The 20,359-nt window shown below is 40.1% G+C and overlaps 1 protein-coding gene across 1 annotated transcript in view; it reads left to right on the top strand.

Annotated features, from left to right (window-relative positions):
• LOC306831391 (rho guanine nucleotide exchange factor TIAM1-like) overlaps window positions 1–20,359 on the top strand; it is a 103,631-nt gene that overhangs the window by 54,709 nt on the left and 28,563 nt on the right. The window contains 13 exon segments of the mRNA XM_079355479.1: window positions 520–744; window positions 1,079–1,168; window positions 1,170–1,388; window positions 1,560–1,668; window positions 1,840–2,019; window positions 2,130–2,248; window positions 2,355–2,463; window positions 3,686–3,744; window positions 4,018–4,114; window positions 4,810–4,897; window positions 5,014–5,186; window positions 5,738–6,022; window positions 19,709–19,876. Coding sequence (XP_079211605.1) covers window positions 520–744; window positions 1,079–1,168; window positions 1,170–1,388; window positions 1,560–1,668; window positions 1,840–2,019; window positions 2,130–2,248; window positions 2,355–2,463; window positions 3,686–3,744; window positions 4,018–4,114; window positions 4,810–4,897; window positions 5,014–5,186; window positions 5,738–6,022; window positions 19,709–19,876 — 1,921 coding nt within the window.

Genomic DNA, 20,359 nt, shown 5'->3' on the forward strand with positions numbered 1-20,359 from the left:
CATTTCACTTGTTTCATGTGTGGGTTTCACTCTAATTCTTTGGACTGAAAAAAAAAAAAAACTTTCCTCAGATGTTTTTTTACCCTCATTTGCAAAGCCTTGTTTCATACCCTCTTCATTACTTCTGATTTTTTTTTAAAAACTGTATTAAAAGCGTAGCAGCAGTATCAATTAGAATGAGTCTGTTTGGACAGGAAGGGAGTTTTCAAAATTAGAGCTTGCAGGTCTGCTCATGCTTGGTATTTTTTTTATACAACTGATGTTGTTGGGGATGTTATGGCAGTTTTTCAAGAATGTACTGTATGTATTGTGAGCTTTTTTCCGTTTGATGCATGAATCTATGAGAAAATGCTTAGTAATGGAGGTACATCTGATGTCCTTTTTCTTTGTAACAAAGTTGTGTTTGTGGTGCTTCTGTTGCATTTCTCAAATGTGCTAATAATAGCAGCAATTTTTCGTAGCCCTTAAAAAAATGTAGCGAGAAAAAGCAACAACTTTGTTCTGTCTCTTTCTCCACAGAGCACGGAGCAGGTCACTGCTTTCTGCCGCAGTCTCCATGACATGAATTCCCTGGACTGCCCGATGTCATCCTCCTCATCGTCGTCGTCGTCGTCTCTCACCCCGAGCCCTGTGTCAGCTTTACCGCCCGCAGCAGCAACTCAGACCCAGAGACAGCTCTCCCACGCAGACAAACTCCGCAAAGTCATCAATGAGCTGGTGGAGACAGAGAAGACTTACGTCAAGGTCAGTACAAGCGCTCCCCGAGTGCTTTCCAATTGTTTTTTTGGTAATCGGACAAATCAATACCAAGAGAGCTATTTAATCATGTCTAGATCTGTGTGATGACAAGGGACAAACAAGTTAAAGGAAGTTAAATGAACATTTGAAAAGATAGGCAGAGTGTTGATGTATGTGTCATGAGTTACGTTCATACATACGCTAGAGCTGCTTTTTTTTTCTGTTGTCGAAAAAGCCGCGGTAATGACTCGAGCCGCCATACGCCCACACATGCCCTTGCTCATTCCTTCTGAATGTCTGATGAGTGGTTGATGTTTTTCATATTTCTTTTCTTCTTCAGGACCTGAGGTGCCTCATTGAGTGCTACCTGACACCTCTGCAGAAAGAAAGCTTCCTTACACAGGATGAGGTACTTTCTGTCTTGACATCTGCGCAGCTCTTTATTAATTGTGTGTGACATAAATAAGATAAACAATCGTCGACGTGACTTAAACTCCGAATATTGTCCCGTGGGTGTCTTACAGCTGGACGTTTTGTTTGGTAACCTCGGTGAGATGGTTGAGTTCCAAGTGGAGTTTCTGCGGACGCTCGAAGATGGAATCAGACTGGTGCCGGATTTGGAGCGTCTGGAAAGGGTGGAGCAATTCAAGGTGAGGGAGAGTCAATCTCCAGAAGTCGGTGCCACGTCATCCTCAGATGGGCCAACCCAACAAAATACTGTGATCACCTTCATACTCCCAAGGGATCCAAAACAGTTGAGACTATTTCTGCGTAGAGATTTCAACTGGGATAACTTGACATGCTGTTTTTTGTTTCTACAGAAAGTGCTCTTCTCTCTGGGTGGTTCATTCCTATATTATGCCGATCGCTTCAAGATCTACAGCGCCTTCTGTGCCAGCCACACCAAAGTCCCAAAAGTTCTAGCAAAAGGTATAATCACTGCACTTCCTCTTGGCTGGCATCAAGCACAAAGACACTACTCATTCCTGTTGTTGTACAATCACTTTTTTTTGTTTTTTTTTGCGGCATGTAATGGCTGATAGGCTTATGTAGTACAGGAAGAATGTTGTTCAGCTAACGCTAATATTTCTGCTCCTACAGCAAAGACCGACCCTGATTTCAAGGCTTTCCTGGCTGTGAGAAACCCCAGACAGCAACATTCGTCCACTCTGGAGTCTTACCTGATCAAACCCATCCAGAGGGTCCTGAAGTACCCGCTACTGCTGAGGGAGCTTTACTCTCTCACTGACCCTGACAGCGAGGAACACTACCACCTGGATGGTAAGCCAACCTCTCTCTCTCTCTCTCTTTCTTTTTGTAATATAATCTGTGCACGGTGTGCTAGCAAATATGGAACTAGCTCCTCTCATGAATGTCTTCCCCTTTTGCAGTTGCAATGAAGGCGATGAACAAAGTTGCGAGTCACATCAATGAGATGCAAAAGCTTCATGAAGAGTACGGGGCTGTTTTCGACCAGCTCATCAATGACCAGACTGCAGATAAAAAAGAGGTGAACATGATGAAATACATTTCATTAATCTTACCCACCCTTCATCCAATAAGCTCTCCAGTTATCCATGCTTGACTCTGTGTTGTGTTATTTCTCTTTCTCTCAGGTGGCCGACCTCTCCATGGGGGATCTTCTGCTGCATTGCACTGTGATGTGGATTAACCCTCCGGCCTCTTTGGTCAAGAGCAAAAAGGACCCCGATCTGGCTGCTTTTGGTAAGGATGAATGCGGATTTTAGATTGCTTTATAGATTTTATGCAGCCCAACTGTTGTTTTGTTTAAATAGGACTTTTATCGATGTCATTTTATTCTTATTTCCCATTACCTCCACTATCTACTTTATGAAATAGAGACCCTTTCATAATTGCATGGTTTAAGATGGCCTAGACTTACATTTACAGTGCAATAAATTAGAACAGCCATGGAGTAATTCCTGTTCATATTCGTTTACCTGATCCATAAAATAGACTCTGTATCAATTTTTGAGCTTCTTTGAGTCATGTTATGATAAGAAACCTCACAGTCTTCATGTTCATATCAAAATCTGAACATATAAATATAAACACCTTGAAAAAAAAAAATGAACACCTACAAAAAAAACTTGACAACCATTTCTCTTTGTATCCTTACGTGCCGGAAGCCTGACAACAGCTTCTCAGGCTGCTGCTCTCACTGTCGGTCGCTGCGTGCGCATGAGCCCAGCACATAACATTGAAAATCCTGTTACATGTGCAGGACTCTAGATTGACAGATGATCTGTTAAGCGTTCATCTCCGAGCTTTAAGCACCGCAAACGCTGTGTTGTCTGTTTGTTGAATGCTACAAAATATTCCCTGAAGAGAAAAGTTTTTTTTTTTTAAGCTGCTGAGCTCAAAAGAAACACTGCATATTGCATTGTATGTAAGAGGACTGAAGAACTGCCGGCCCGTTGCACGGTACCTTTCCCCACATTATGCCCCTGTGCTAATGGGTGCTATTCCAGCTTGCGTAGACGCATACATGATAAAAGGAAAACCTCGTCCTGCATCTCACACGAGGGATCTTTGGGTTATTTTTCACTTTTCACATGAAGTGCCGCTCACATATATACATGGAATTCAAGAAGTGTTTCTCTGTTTAAATGTTCCTCCACTCAGACACCTTTGGTTATTAATATTACAGTAACATGCTATAAGGGCTTTCTAGCTCTGAAATAGAAGGTAGAAGTGGTCGCCTTGTGCATGCAATGTCGTGACTTTGGTCCATTTTTATCTTTTGTGCTGCCAATGTAGTGTGCCAGGTTTTTTTTTCCCCCTTCAAAGCTGATACTAAAAGCATCCATTGAGTCACTTCATGAGCCGGGGATTGAGATGTGTTTTATGTATGTGATGAAGGAATGCAGACCCTCCTAATGGTTTCTTTCATTTTCCTCTTCATCTCCCTCTTGCCTTCATTTAGTGTTCAAAACAGCGGTTGTATTTGTGTACAAAGAAAGCTCCAAGCACAGGAGAAAAATCGTGAGTACAGTTTCTGTAACGTTGTGTTTATGCACTCAGGGAGAGAATGTCTTTCCTTCTGGAACTGTGCGGCAACGCAGAGTGAAGTTATTTGCACTAAAAGAGACTGTAAATGCACACTGTGCTCTCCTCATTGAACAGCACAGTATGATAGGAGTTCTGTTAAATCTGTCCCCTACCTATCGTTGTGCTCTTGTGCACCCTGCTGTCAAGTTGATGTATTGCAGCATTTATGGATTTGTTAGATTCCCAACCAGTCCTTCTGTCTTTCAGGGTGCGTCTCACCGTGCGTCCGTGAGCGATGACAGAGATCCTTTCCGTTTCCGTCACATGATTGCGACAGACTCTCTTCAACTCCGCACCCTCGCAAGTATGTCATTTCTAAGTGTCATGGAGCAAATGTAATTTTGAAGTCTTGCATCACTATTCTTCTAGATGTCATCAGCACTTTGAGGTGTTACGGGTTTCGTGTTAAACTTAGCATCTGTTTAATTTCACACCAATTATCATTTTTTCTGTCCTGACCTTGTTGAGTATTTTTTTCCAAAAAACAACTACATTAAGACACTTTAAAAGAGTAGAAAAGTAGGAGACAGTTTAATAATAACGGTAGTATTTTGATACTGCTTCAACTGGATTTTTTCCCCTCCATTCTCTAGATTTGTTCACAACTTGTCGTCTTATCTTTGTTTTCTTCGAAACAAATAGATGCTGTGTTTTCATATTAAAGTTATTACAAACATAATTTGCATGTGGCTCCATCATTTCTGCGGTGGGTCCAAAGCCTCTGGAGTCTACAGGAGGTTTCACTTCTGCAGAAAATAAATGATTACCTTTCCAAACAAAACAGATGAATAACTATTAGTAGGTCTGCATGTTGTTGTTTTTTTTTTTTACCTCACATCCAATCTGTGTCCTAAATGAAACTTAAATGAGCCTCTGGCAGTTCAGCTGGAGCGTTATCGTTTATCTGCCTAATGGCCTGTTGTTAAGGGGAAAGAAAGTGATGATGGAAATTAAGCTCAAAGCTTTTCTAAATGTGGATCCCATCTCTCTGCTCTTAAGACTCCGAGGGCACGGCTGTGTGCGAGATAGTTCACACAAGATCTGAATCTGAGGGAAGACCAGAGAGAACCTTCCAGCTGTGCTGCAGGTATGAATTATTTATGTTGTAACTCTACAAATGTGCACAAAAAAAATGTGAACTAAAACATTCCTTCTCTATTAAAAAATAAATTAAAAATCTATTTTTTATTTTTTATTTCACAGTTCTCCAGACAGTAAGAAGGACTTCCTGAAAGCAGTACATTCTATCCTTCGGGAAAAGCAGCGACGCCAGCTTCTAAAGACTGAGTCTCTAGCCCCAAATAAGCAATACGTACCGTTTGGAGGCAAACGTCTGTGTGCTCTGAAAGGGGCAAGGCCGTCCATGAACAGAGCAGGTATGGCTTTTTGTTCACAGGAACATACAAAGTCCATAACTCTTCAGACTTCGGCCTGTTTTCACCTGGGTCGATCATCTATCTAGAGTGATCCAGTCACAATTGGAAAGCCTTACGTGCAGATTTAAATAGACCACAGACTCACTGAGGGTGCATCGAGATGTCATTACTCATATATCTCTACCTCCTCCCTTTGTACAAAACTGAAGCCAGAGCGCTCCTGTGATGAATTGTGTTGATGACATCATTTGGAGCCAGAGTTTGCATTACACTCTGTTTTGTAGTTTTGCATTTAGAGCTTATGACCTATAGTACAGAGCGAGCAATCTGTGAGGGAAGCTCCACTCTCTGTTCTTAGTAAAGCTGTGAGATCTAATATGATGTAAATGTTTTCTGATTTCTGAAAACTATACTTCTTTTCTAAGTCCCTTACAAATATTTGGGCTTTATAACAGTAAGGGACACATTTGGAGATGCTAATACCAGGTGTAAACAGGGCGTACATTTTTCATACCTGTATTTGTGCATTAAATTCCTCTCTCTCTATTTAGCATCAGCTCCGTCACGAACCCTGGCCCGCAGGAAGCTGGTGAGAAACCGCTTCACCATAGACACTGACCTTGTTTTCCACGGGAACAACAACATCGATTCAGACCCATCCTCGCACTCAACGCCATCCCAGCATGCTCGACTGCAATCCAACAAACCTCAGGGGGAGGATACGGACCGTTGGGTGGAGGAGCAGTTCGACCTCGCTCGCTACGAGGACCAGGGCGAGGTGATCGACGTGGGGCAGCTCAAGGAGACAGACATTCTGAGCGACGATGACGAGTACTGTAAGTCTGTTAGAGCTGCGTCTTTAGAGCCTCTGGACCTGCAAGGCAAGATGCGAGGACTCAGTGTGAACGGAGGAGCAGAGACTGACAGTGATGTCATGCAGTGCAGGATGCAAGAGAGCGACGTTAATCAAATTAAGCACAGTAACGACACAGGCTCAGTAGACTCCTTCACCTCCTGTGGTGTCTCTCTTGCCCGCTGTGAAAGCCAAACAATAAAGTTCGGCCCCTTGAAGCAATGTGCTGTAGATGGAGTGACAAGCAAGGACCATAATGAAATCTGGGTGCGGCGGGAGGACTTTGGTAACGGGTGCAACAGAGATGTTTTCTGATTGGGTTAGAAGCCAAATAGGTGGAGAAGGGGGACATCTGTTGGTCCGTTGAGAGCTAGAAAACGGGAGAGATTAGATGCAAGCTTTAAACATTCAGAGGACAAAGTGTGCATAGAGGGTTTTAAACCTCAGTCGATCCTTCCTGTATCTAAAGACAACCCCCCCCCCCGACTCACCTGCATCTCCCTTCCTCTGACAATCCTAAAGTAATTAAACTGTGAGTGATGAGGAAAATGTGCTCCGCTTCATTAGCCGACATTCTTCTGCTTCATAATAAACTTCATAAGAGCGTCACTGTTTTGGAAAAGCACCCAGGCATCACACACACACACACACACACATCTGTGGAACGACGAAGTCGGCACTGCATGTACAAGCGTGTATAAGTGTGTATAGTTCACCGAAGCACCGACACAGGGACTCTAGGCAGCTACGGTACTGTTTGCACGCTGTACCCGTGAGGCGCCCTCACTGACCTGTGACCTTGTGGCCAAAAAAATGTCTATTTTTCAACACAGGAATGTGGGTGTTATATTTTTTCTGACTCAGAAACATGTGTTTGTATTTTAACACTCAAAGGGCTGTGTGTTACTGAACTTCTCTTCAGGGGCTTTTTTTGGCTTAACGACTGCTGTGTAAAAAAAAAGAAAAAAAAAAAAAGAAAAGATGGTGAGATCCAACAACTAGCTTTATTGTGCTTTTAAACTGTTTTGAACAACATGAGCTGCACATCGTATAGTCAGAGTATGATCGAGTGCCGTTAACCTCTTGTACGAAAATGTTTTTGATGCTCACTTTGGTCTCCTTGCATATCCTTTTTAAAGAGAGTTTGGACAACGGATAGTTTACCTATGCTTTATTTAATGATTGCCTTTTTTAATGTCATTTTCATGTTTACAACACAATCAGCTGCCCAGAGTTACAAACCACCTTTTGTGTGTTTGGTGCCAGAAACAGGCTTGAGAGAGCCAACGCTTGTGCCCTTCACATGAATGTCCACTCTTTACTTTTGTCATTCAAATGATAAGGCATTGCTATTTGAGTCAATTATGGATTTCATCACATTAGTTATATAGTGGACCCTCTTTGCCCCTTAGGCCATGCTTCCTTAATACTCCAGATTTTTAATAGTATAAAACTCCGACAACAATCCTGTTTTACTTGAATTTTCTTTGTCGTTTTGAAAGGTGATCAGGAGAGCCATATTAAGGACTGTTACTTCAAGAATCTATCATGCAGTTAATCTTATTCTCCAAATGCATCCAACATTGTTTTCTACTCTATCCAGCTTTTTATTTATTTATTTTTTTACATTTTCTCATGTCCAGCAGCAAATACAAAGATAGACTTTTTATCCATGAAAACAATCCTTCCTACGTTTCACTTCTTCTCTTCTGCATTTGTTCTTCTTTCCACCAGGCTGTGCTGTTTCACTTCATGTCATCACAACAACATGCTGATTGCTGAGATCAAAAAAAGTCATGTGCACCTTAATGGATGTATTGAACATGCACTTAATACCTAACTGTGAGGGGGAAATCTGTGAGCAACTCTGAACAGAGTGTGAGAAGAGTAGAGGGAAAAATACAATTTTTTACGATGATCTTCTTCCTATGATGCTGGTTTCCTAGATTTTCACTAACTGGCTGCTGATTCTGGCCCAGTAAGGACGTTCAGACTGTGAGGTACAATCACCTAGTCGCGGAGGCAAATCCGATGAGACCCCCCTCTGACTGCTCCCTTTGTACTTTGAAAACTGTGTTCGTATATAAAACTGTGGAGTATTATCATTTTTATGTTGAAATAAATTTTCTTAATTTAATTTTGTGTGGATGTACTTATTTATTTTTTCATTTCATAGATTTTCTCTCCATGCTGTAGAACTGATACAAACTTGGAAAATTGATTCCCCCCCATACACACACACACAAACACACACACACACACACACACACACACACACACACACACACACACACACACACACACACACACACACTCAAAGGTGGATCTTGCATGTCTATAAACATCAACTACCTCAGAGGTTATAGGAAGATCACATTCAGTTGATCAAATAAAAATGATTTATGCCAGATGCTTTTGCAGATTGAATTGCAGTCCCTGAATACAATGCATGGTCTTGAATTGAAGGTATAATGAAATAAAGGATAAAAGCAAGTTTGATGGATGACTGACCAAAAATGTAAAAGGAGAGCCAATTAAAACTTTAAAGGGGAAAGAGCTGAAAAAACTTTTTTGACAGAAATATTCCCAGTTTTGATAAATAGATCAAAATGTAATTCTTTGACAAGAAGACTAAATTATGTCTGTCTATAATAAAGTAATTTTGACTTTGTTTTCCTGTATTCAGGAGGAAGATATCTTATTGGTGCAGCTCTTACAGACATTTAACATGTACTGTATGATATCTAACAGTCTACTCAGTATTGATGCATGGGACTGGTGCCAACAGTCTCCTTCTGTAGAGGCTCCATAGTCATTTAGAGTTAATGAAGTTGGTCTGAAGGCTGCTTGTTTGTCAGAGGTCCAAGTTGAGTTGACAGATTGGCACACTTGTTTAGATCTTAACAAGGGTCTCAGTTTAGCATGAGCTAAACCCATCACCAAAATCCTTATCCTCTCAATATCTCAGCGTGAATTTCCAAGGGTGTGGAAATCTGCAGTTAATACATCAATTTACAAATCCCATTCTCCCTGCACTTATAGGCCCATCAATAATCTTCCTATTATGCTGAAAGTTAATTTGCAGCTGAGTAAATTATACATCACCTGGGTAACAGTTCTTTCCACCTGCACCCAATGCAGTTCAACATCCATCCATCCATCCATTTTCAACCGCTTATCTTGGACCGGGTCGCAGGGCCAGCAGTCTAGACGGACACCCAGACTTCCCTCGCCACAGATACCTCCTCCAGCTCTTCCTGTGCGACCATTCAACAGAGACAGCTAATTGCTTCCTAGTTGAAAAAGTCTAATCACTGCTAAATAACCGTGGTGTTGTCGGTGCTGTCTTTCTGGATCTCAGAAAAGCATTTGACACTGTAAATCACAGGGTTATTCTATGTAAGTGATCTACTTTTAATCTCTCTGCCGTTGCCCCTAAACGTGTAGAATCATATCTCTCCAACCGCTCTCAAAGTGTCCGAATACTTCATTATCAATCTGATGCCCTTTGCTTGTCCACTGGCGTACTGCAGGGATCTATACTAGGCCCATTTTATTTTGCTTGTGTGTAAATGACTTGCCATCTGCATGTCACTTCTCACCTGTGCGCCGACGTGAGTGATACTTTACGTGATAGATACGTAGAGTATCTATCTATCTATCTATCTATCTATCTATCTATCTATCTATCTATCTATCTATCTATCTATCTATCTATCTATCTGAGGTTATCATTCAATTGTATGCTGACGACACTGTTTTGTACTTACATGGTTTAACAAAGGCAGAAGTTGCTTCAAAACTAACAGCTGCAATGGTCAAATTTACAGCATGGCTTAATCAGTGCTGTCTCCAACTCAACGTGTCTAAAACTGTTGGTATGTTAACATGTAAAAACATGTGACTCTAAGGGGAAAAAAAATCAGCTATACTTGTGTCAGGAGAAAAACCACAGCCAAAAATGCCAAGGTATTGTAAATGAAGTCAAATACCTTAACTTGCATAAAGCACATGTAAAAAAAAAAGTCTGTAAACAAATTAAATTCAACCTTGCCAACTTCAGATTTATAAGAAACTCCATGTGTCCTATATCTTATAATTATAATGTTCAAAATATATTTTGGTGAGGGCAGTGAGGACACACAAAAAGTCAGTCCTTATTTAAACACTGTCACTTTCAAAGTCCTGAAGAATGATGGGAAGGAATCCCGTGACCCAGTGAAATAGAAAGAGATAATCTGGCATCTGTGCTGTAACCTGAAGATTATTCTCCTTTCATTAGGACCAGAACTGCTTCCAATCCATCTGCTCCTTAATCCAACCTGCATTGAGCCAAACTAGTTTTGGATCACGAGCCTTCAGAATAAAAGCTTCTCGAGCCGTTGAATTAAAAAAAAAAAAAAAAAAAAAGGTTGACAAATGGTGACAAACAACATACCTGTCTCAGTTTACTTCTTTTACATATACAGTCACATATATTTAGTAGTATGGTATACAGTTTTATTCTAAACAATTTTTATTACAAATTATTTAGAATAACTGTGAGGCCAAAATAATAATAATTGAGATCTTGTTTTTGGATATTACAGTATACCATACTGTATTATTATGTTATATGACCGTGTACTAGTCACAAATATCATTTTGTCAACAGCAAGTGTGTATCGAAATCACCTCCGTGTCCAGTGGTCTGTAGCGTAAACGTCTATCATTGTATTATTTTGAAAACTCGTACCAGGAATCACTTATGATTATGTTAGCTTGACACTGATCGGCGCACTCTCTCTCCCTCCAGCTGCTGCCACCCCGGAGGCGCATTGACTAGTGAGTAAAAGTGGACGCGTTGATGCCGGCTGGCTCTTTCTGTCGCAGCCAGTTTTTGTTCAGAAGATTAACTTGGAATACATTTCAAAGGAAAGTTGGATCCAAGCGACTGATATCTTTTTGGGTTTTTTTGATGCGATGGAGTGATGCAGATTGTTCCAGGATCACAGTGGGGATAAAACTTGGTTTGCGCGCTGGCATGGCACCTCAGGTGTTCCAGCGCTCGGATAGAAGCTGTTTCTGTGCTCTGTCATGGTGTCACTATCTGCGGTGAGATTGCCTGGAGCACTATGGAGGAAAGAAAGATACTTTTCTTCTATCTTCTCTTCTCGGCACAGCTCTGCCTGAGCTCTACACAAGTCCTTAGAATCGGTAAGCGCAACAGCTGTTTACGCACGGAGCTGTCAGTAATTCTGTGATTTTTTTTTGTGAGCGAGATGGAAGAGTCTAAACTCACACATCTAAACGTGTTTTTTGTTTGTTTTTGGTACCTTAAGGTTTTTCATTTTCCCCAAATTTGGTGTATTTCAGGTTTTGTGTCATTTTGTGCCAGATAAGGAAAAAAGATCACACAAATGACAACTTTAGTCCCTTTTGGATAATTTATTTCAGGACTTACATTGTGCTATATATCAGCTCTCTTTGTGGATGATTTTTATTCCTGGAGGCTGTTATAGTCTGTATGAACTTAAAACTGTACAGAACTAAAATGTTTGCCAAGTTCAAGTGGAATGTTTACTCTGAGTCTGAGCTAGTCAGGTTTGTAATCTCATCATACTGAACAAAGGCATCTTGGTAACCGTTGTTCTGTTAAAGCGTATTCCACAACAGAAGAAAAGTCCAAGTTTTATTGTTAGGGTATAAGAATATTGATCAAATTCATCTTGCAGCACCCTTTCTCATCAGAGGGTTTGTTCCACATTTTGTATTCATGCAATATCTTTTGAACCATTTACATTTCAATTGGATCTCAAGTTAAATCATATAACTACATGTGTTTGTTGCTCCACTCAGCCCCTCAAATAGCTGAAAATAATAGAATATTGATTTCCCCATGTGTTGTCATGTGTCTGTATGGGACACTACTGCTGGGGTGTTTTAATTCAGAATAGTCAGCAGGCTGCTGATCTTTAGACACTGACACCTCTCCATCACTGAAATAGTTACAGACACCGGGAATGGAAATGTAATCATTTTTGTCCAGCTGTGTCATGGGTCTTGAAGTTTAATTTAAAGAAGCAAAAGGACTTCACCCAGACATGAAATGAGGAGGTGGTGAGCACCTTGGACTGTGTTCATTATCCCCTTGTCTCACCCTTAAGAATCTGAATCAGATCAGAGTTAAAATGGACTAGAGCCAGGTGGACTGTGAGGATAAAACTTGATCAAGTTTTAAAGTGGGAAAAATCACTGATTTGTTGGATATTAGGTTTGAGCTGAAATGACTTTTCCATGTGGATTTGGCACCAATTTTGAATATATTAAGGCTGTTTAAGAATAAGATTATAACGTTTATTATACACTGTCTTCCTTGTCGCCTGGATAATACGCATGACCTGAGGATAAAAGAATGGTTATCCATAAAGTCCCAGTGCATTTTGCTGTACAACATACACAAATTCAATACCAAGAAAGTATTGTTTTTTGTATAATAAAGAAAAGTCTAAAATGAGAGCATGTCATGAAATGTGTATGAGCTATGAGGGGTCTTTGTCAGCCAATAATATGAATAAACAAATACCAGTCTGGTTCTTAACTTAACCTTAACATGCAGAACAAATAGTTTAAATACGTAATCATTTTCGATATCATAGTTTGAAAAATAGACAATTATGGACATATAATGGATGTGGGGTTTGCAGAATATGGGTGTACATTTTGGTGAACAATCCCCCTTGCTGGCTGTGCCTTCTGACAGAATAATTTGCTCTTTTTAAAAAGTCCAATTACAAGCGCTTCTGTCTTTCTCCTTGAAAAATCATGAATAAATGAATATGCAAATATTAGACAGATTCATTTCAAAAGTTTAACTTCTTGACAAAGGCTGTCCTACTTTACTAAATACTAAATTCTCTGCATATGTGCACTGGATATTTTTAGTTTCCACTCTGTACTCTTGTAATTTGCATGTCGGACAGTGATCGCTGGGATTACATAATCCGTTTGTGCGTGTTCCACTCAGATGAAGTGTTTAAACCAAAGACTGTAAATGTTGCAAACCTGATTGTTTTCCAAAACCTCCACCCCATCCTCAGCCACACCTCCACATTGAGCCCCCTCCTGACTCATCTTTTTTTCTTCTTTTTTTTTTTAATAAAACATAAACACTCATTTTATTTTTGCAACATATTTAACATTTATTTGCTTCACGGTCTCATAGGTTGTAGTCTTTTTTAAAGCACTAGTGTGAAGTGAAAGTTCAAAGTCTCTTCAGGGGAGCTGGCAATGAAACACCTATGTGTTATCCTTAAGTAATATTGAGGAGAGGAGTTTATATCGGGTTAGCAACAGAATGGCCATTCGTGTGTTGGAGATGCTAACATATTAAAGGGAGGTCTTATTTTCAGAGATGTCGGATAATAAGGAAAAAGAAGAGGAAGACTGTGATAAAGCTGTTCAAACCATATACTGTCTATACTTAAGACCAAAACCTGTTGGAAGGTCAACGTGCTGAGCCAAAAGTAAACTACTTCTGTCCTGTGTCATGTGCTTCAAGCTGCTAGCTACAGGTAGCTGATTAGCTGCTAGCTGGTTAGCTGTAATGTTGTTTCCTTGGTAGTTGTTTGATAGTCTGCTTATTTAATTTACCTCCAGCATGGACCTTTATGCTTTCGTTTAAAGTTTTATCTTGATTTTGGGGATATTACTATTCATCTGCCTTTGTTTTGTTTAAAAGTAATGTACTGCCTCTCAACTCAAGAGTTTAAGCCTTTGAGTTAAAAATCTGAATTTAAGGCTTTATAAATGTAATGGAGAGTGATTTGCATTTCATTCATGCATTTCATTCATGGTGTTTTATTGTCCTATGTTCATCTTCACTCGACTTACGATTTTTGATTAGGTGACAATTTCAATAACTTGCCTCTTTTCTTTTCTCTATACTGCACATGTCTACGTTTTCATAAAAAATACAGTCAGATAAATATAAGCTATCTTTTTATTACATAAAATCAAAGTTGCAGCTGGACAGTCTTCATGTAATGTCAACTCAGTCAACATAAATAATGTTTTCTGTCACTGCCTTACATAATTTAAACATCCCTATCACTTTTAGTCACCTATGGACCAGAAACTATATGCTATAAGTATATAAAAGTCAAATCGAAGACTGGTTATCTTGATAACTTATCACGTTTGTTCTATATGTTGAAGGCCACAGTGGCACACGTGGATGGTTTCTGGTCTCCACGTTAGCTCTCGGACACATTGATACATTAATATTCATATTATAATATTCAATATATAATATTCAGGACCATTCAACACCAATTAGATCAGTCTCCTTGAACAACATCCGTACAAAACATTCACACAGTGTCCCTGCATTGCAGTTGGCTCCTTTCTCTTAAAAGTAATCTTGGTGCTGTAACTTACAATTGTACACACGATACCTGCTTAATTTTATTCATTAGTTCCTTTCTCTCCAGCTACTGGCCATTAGGGAAACAAATGAATCAGTTTGCAGCCAAATTGCCAGAGTTTTGGGAAGTTGGCCCCACTTCTGTCTGAGATATATGCACGGAGAAACAGTGGAAGCGGCTCACTTTGGAGTGCGATCGTTCATCATGCTGGCCGAAATCCAGGATTCCTGGTTGGGAGAAAGGAGAGAGAGAGCTGTTGTTTTTAATGGAATTGCATGTTGCATATAGTTACTCGTTTGTTTGTTTCGATCGTGTTTGTTGAGGATTTTCTTGTGATGTGAAGGTTGAGTTGAGGGTGGAGAGTGAAACCTCACTTTCTGCGTCTGTTCAGTCTGAATTGTGGCACTTGTCTTCTAACTTGTGACAAGACAATAAAACCAAGACAGGAAGCTGCTGTTGGTTTTAGCCATAATGTGGGATCATGATCTATATAAAGCCTTTAAATATCTTTTGATTCAAATCAGATTTTTTTTGCAGTCCTTTACAGAAGGTTTGATTTGAATCAATTTCTGCTTTTATTCAAGAGCTCTGTGATGGGCTCTAATGAACGATCAATTTCTTTGACCGTCATCCTATTGGACTTAAAGCTGAAGTCATTTTCATTCTTTCTCTCTTTGTCCCTGTTTTCTCTTCCGACATCCCTGATTGCATTTTTGCCTCGTTTCTCTTGTTTTGTTGTCTGGGAGAGAAAATGTTTCCCCTGTGTTTTCTAACCCAGGGTGCAATGAAATGTCTGTCATTCAGTCTGACACCTGAGACCTCCCCCCTTTTTTTTATTTATTTTCTCCTGTCTGCAGTGACATCGCCTCTTTTTAAAGGGTTTTCACAGAGACACAGATGGCAGTGGTTTCTATAACTGTCATCAAAAAGGCAAAGTCTCTTACTGGTCCAACTCCGGTATCCTTCATTGCTGTTCCAAAGATCCACATTTCTTCTATATCTCAGGCACTGAGAGGCCATTGGATGTGTAACTGCCCTCTGCTGAAATGTAGTGTTTAAAAAAAGATGACTTGACTAAAGTGTGCTTTTTGGGAACATCATCTGGAGGCGAAATGGGTAGAAGAATGATTATGGCCTTACTGTTCCTCCTATGAATCCTCACTTGTTAAAATAGATTAGAATGGGTAACCTTGCATACGATACTGATGTTTAATTTACACTTAATCAATACTTTCTACGTCTATAGCGAGTCACTCTACAGAGTTACATTTACAGTAGTGGGTTTTTTTTGTAGTTGAACAGGCTCATGGTTTTTAGAGGTATAGTAGATTTCTAAATCCAATCTTAGTTTCCCAAACACACCACTTCCATCCAGATTGTGCCAGAGTGTTTAAAAAAAAAACGCCTCTGTAATCTCTATGCAAATGGAAGGTACATGCTTTTATCTGCAAGTCAAAAATCTTTTGTTGGAAAAATGAGAAATCCAGGGTGTTCCAGTTCCAAAACCCCTCAACCTGAGACGTCCCCGGTCCAGCTGTAATATTTTCATTTCTTGTATACTCTCAACCCTTCAATTTGGCCCTAATGAGCTGCCTGTGTTTCCAGCAGTGCATCTTGAGTGTGCTCATGTTTTATGCAGATCAAATCCACCTGCGACTCCAGGCGCATGTTAAAAAAAGCATTTACCCAGTCCTGGGCTTCATCTGAAACTTTTAACACTCATTTATGCTGCCTTGTTGGCCAGAGAGATGTGTGTGTTCCTGAGATAAATAATTTGTTGTTATTTGGGAGCTGAACAAATGCTTTTAGTGCTCAGAGGCTACATTAATTTATTTGCAAAGAAGAAAAAAAAACAAAGCTTGTTTAAAAAAATATGTACCAATTTTATGAACGCTGCAGTTCACAGTAGAGTTCATGCTACGCGAGAGCGGCTGACACACCACTAACCTGAAACATAATTATTTGTAATTAACCGGCGGAGTGATGGATGGTGTGAGCTTCTCCAGATTGATCAATTCTGCATGACAGATTGTCACAAAGCTCTGTTTGGCTCTTCAGCTTTCCTCTTTGAGCAGGCAGCTCAATCTCTCACCAGTCTATTGTGCCGAAACCACATCTACATTTTGATTCTTCCAATCACAGTCGTGGACCCAGTAATCACTGTAATCGCAGTACGAATGACATTTTTATGTTAATGCTATAATGAGTCTTTGCTATAATTACTAATTGACTTTTGCATCAGTTACAAGAGCGGATGTGTGACAGGACATCTTGTGAGTGTCTGTATCTACGGTATGTAATGTAGGTAGGTACTGTATGATTGGTTGAATGCATGTGTATCATGAAGCATGTGTAGAGCTTTTCAGATAATGGTCTGTGTCAGCCGTTAGTCGTGAGATTAATCGTAACACCAACAGAAATTAAGTCAGGTTAAATGTGCAGGTCAATGTGCAGGTCAACGTGGTGAGCCAAAAGTAAACTACTTCTGTCCTGTGTCATGTGCTTCAAGCTGCTAGCTACAGGTAGCTGATTAGCTGCTAGCTGGTTAGCTGTAATGTTGTTTCCTTGGTAGTTGTTTGATAGTCTGCTTATTTAATTTACCTCCAGCATGGACCTTTATGCTTTCGTTTAAACTTTTATCTTGATTTTGGGGATATTACTATTCGTCTGCCTTTGTTTTGTTTAAAAGTAATGTACTGCCTCTCAACTCAAGAGTTTAAGCCTTTGAGTTAAAAATCCGAATTTAAGGCTTTATAAATGTAATTGAGAGTGATTTGCATTTCATTCATGCATTTCATTCATGGTGTTTTATTGTCCTATGTTCATCTTCACTCGACTTACGATTTTTGATTAGGTGACAATTTCAGGTTAAATGTGCAATGTGTGTCCGATATTCGACTTATTTGATATGAACGGTAAGATCCTTCTCGCTGTGTCTTGAGAAACACATTGAGCACTTGTACATTTACAGTAACTGATCACTTCCTGATGTGTTTTATACCCGGCCACTTTTGTAATTCCGAAGAAGTGGTCACTTCCAGCTCGCCAGATTGACCACGCCCTCTTTTGGGTGGAAAAAGAAAATTAGCGTACAGTTACAGGGCTCTAGCTTGTTAGCTTAATTGTTTCTACTATTCACACAATCTGTAATGTTATTGTCCGATTGACTTGCCGTAGCTATCGAGCTAAAATTGTGCTAGAAGCGCTGTAGTATTTTTTTTTTCCTCACGCTAAATGGGCAAAAACCCGCTGTTCAATTAGAAGGAACATTTTCACCCAGAAAGGGGCGGGGCCGGCATCATTTGGGCAAAGTACAAGGATGGGTTTCTCTTCTGAATAGTTTCTTTTCAACCCTGAGCCGGCCAAATGAAATGTGCACTCATGGAGACAAACTAAAGAAGCCAGGGTGTCTCTCAGACTCTACTGAAATGAACTTGAATCGCTGTTTGTTTGTGGGAATGTGAAACTGTTTGTGAGTGGAGACGTTTACACACTCACAAATACCTTGCATCGCCCCTCTAGTGGCACATTGTAACAACAAACAGCATAGATCCAGTGGAATCATTTACAGACTTTATAGGTCAGACTCGTATGCCTTCTGTTCTGTGTCGAACTTCTCACTTTCAAACCTAAATACTTTGATTGTAGAACCTAAAATGAACTGATCTCAGACATTTCAGGTCCTGATTGAATTCGTTGTCTTGCTTTTTAAAAGGTTCTTGAGTGGGATCGTCGGTGGCGCAGTGGCAAGGCGCGCGATCCCATGTATTGAGGCTATAGTCCTCGCGCGCGGGCGGCCCGGGTTCGCGTCCGGCCTGTGGCCCATTTCCCGCATGTCTCTCCCCACTCTCTCTCCCTCATTTCCGACTCTATCCACCTTCCTCCCTCTATAATAAAGGCATAAAAGGCCCAAAATAAATCTTTAAAAAAAAAAAAAAAAAAAGGTTCTTGAGTGGCTGCTTTTCTTTCTCAAATGTTTTAGTTGGCTTTGTTTTTTTTGGGGGGGGGGGGAATATGCTTCTAAATTCCTATTCTAAGGGTGAGAAAGAAACCAGCAAAAGACTTGACTTGTCTTTAAAAAAGCCAATTTGGAACATCCACTATTTCAACATTTCATACCGTCAGGAGCAATTATGCTACTTCCATTTCATCCCGCCACCCTTCACATCTTTGTGCACCACAGATAACAGGATATTAGTGCGTCAGACTCTGGGACATTTCATAAGTGTATCTGGACAGCGTTGTCTCTCTGCAGCCTGCTGACAGCTGATCCATGCACTGAGCAGTGTGAGGCCTTGGGTCCCCCATAATATAAAAAGTGAGAACAATAAAATAGCAGCAACTAGACGAGAGTATATCTGAGTGACTTTCCCTGCCACGTTAAGAAAGAAAGTGTCTGGACTTGTCTTTATGCCTCGGAGTAAAAGTTAACTTCTTTTTTTTTCTCCTTTAAAATTCATCCTCATTTGTATGCTCCTGTGAGAATTCCAAATTAATTCTCTGCTCGTTAAACATTGAAACTGGAGGCATTGGAACTACAAATATTATCTTTTATTGTGGACATCACATATTTATAGCTTGCTTTATGGCGGTGAGATGTGCTTTGCATAAAAAAAAAAAAAGAACCCCTCTAAAATTAAATGACCCCCGTTAAGTCAGGCTGCTGTTAGCATGAGGTGTAATTTAAGGTAAAGAAACAAAGAACTTTGTTGTAACGTTTAACTGATGTTCAGCTTGTTTGTTAGCTATATGCTACACTAAACTGTTAGCCTAGTGGTTTTGTTGTGTGCCTCCTGTTCAGAGGCTAAAGACCCCCGTCTCAGCGCCGGTGGGATTAAATCTGACCTTGGACAATGAAGTCCAAAAAACAACTTTAAAAATAACAAGAATATGTAACCTTTCAAATGGGTCTCATACAAACATTTTGCCCGCTAATCTATTTATAAATGTTTCCATTGGGTTAGGTGTTAGAGGTTAGGAGTTAGGGTAGGTGAACACATTGGGAGAACTGAGAAATAATAAATGATGGTGAAGATGTAGCTGCCATGTTTTAGATTGACCATCTTACTGTGTCTTTTACCATTGTGTCTAAGTTTGTGTCATGGATTTAGAATCCCTAATCAGAGGTGGCAGAAGTTATTAAATCTACACAGGAGTTCAGAATCCACTGAACACGATGTTTTACCACTCACTCCGCTCCAGTTGTTTGTTTGTTTGTTTTTTAACATATTTGAAGTGTCTTTGCTCTCCATCTCCTCATGCAGGTGGTATTTTCGAGACCCGGGAGAGTGAGTTAGTGAGTGTGGACGAGCTGGCGTTTAAGTTTGCTGTAAACAACATAAACCGCAACAAGACCCTGATGCCCAACACCACTCTGACCTACGACATCCAGAGGATCAACCTGTTTGATGGCTTTGAGGCTTCCAGGAGAGGTGGGATTATGACACCGCTGTTTATCTTTAGAGCTTAACTCTTTATACTGAACTCGATCATGATGGCATGACCTCCTGGATCTGTCTCGGGCTGTTGATAACAATTACTATGAAACTGTTGGTAACTTGTTATGAAACAGATTGATATGAATATTGATGCATTTTAAAGACCTAAAAAAACCAAAGTTACAAGACTGAGGATCTCTGTATAATGTTTAATTCTTAAAACCGCTGACATGGCTAATTGTGTCAAAAAAGACCATTTGCAGCATGCTGCAGAAAGAGCCTTTTTATGGAAACATTTTCCAAAATTGATATTTGCAATGATTAATCAATTTGATTGTTACAAATTAAAAGAAAGCAAAGTAATACTTCAAACATGTGCAGGAAAAGGTTAGCAAAGAGATCCTGCTTTGTCCACAGGGGGCGCCAATAGTTTGACATTTTGGTCCCACAGGATAAATGACATCTCTCTGAAGAAGA

Source organism: Symphodus melops, assembly GCF_947650265.1.
Source record: "Symphodus melops genome assembly, chromosome: 11".
NCBI classification, from domain to species: Eukaryota; Metazoa; Chordata; class Actinopteri; order Labriformes; family Labridae; genus Symphodus; species Symphodus melops.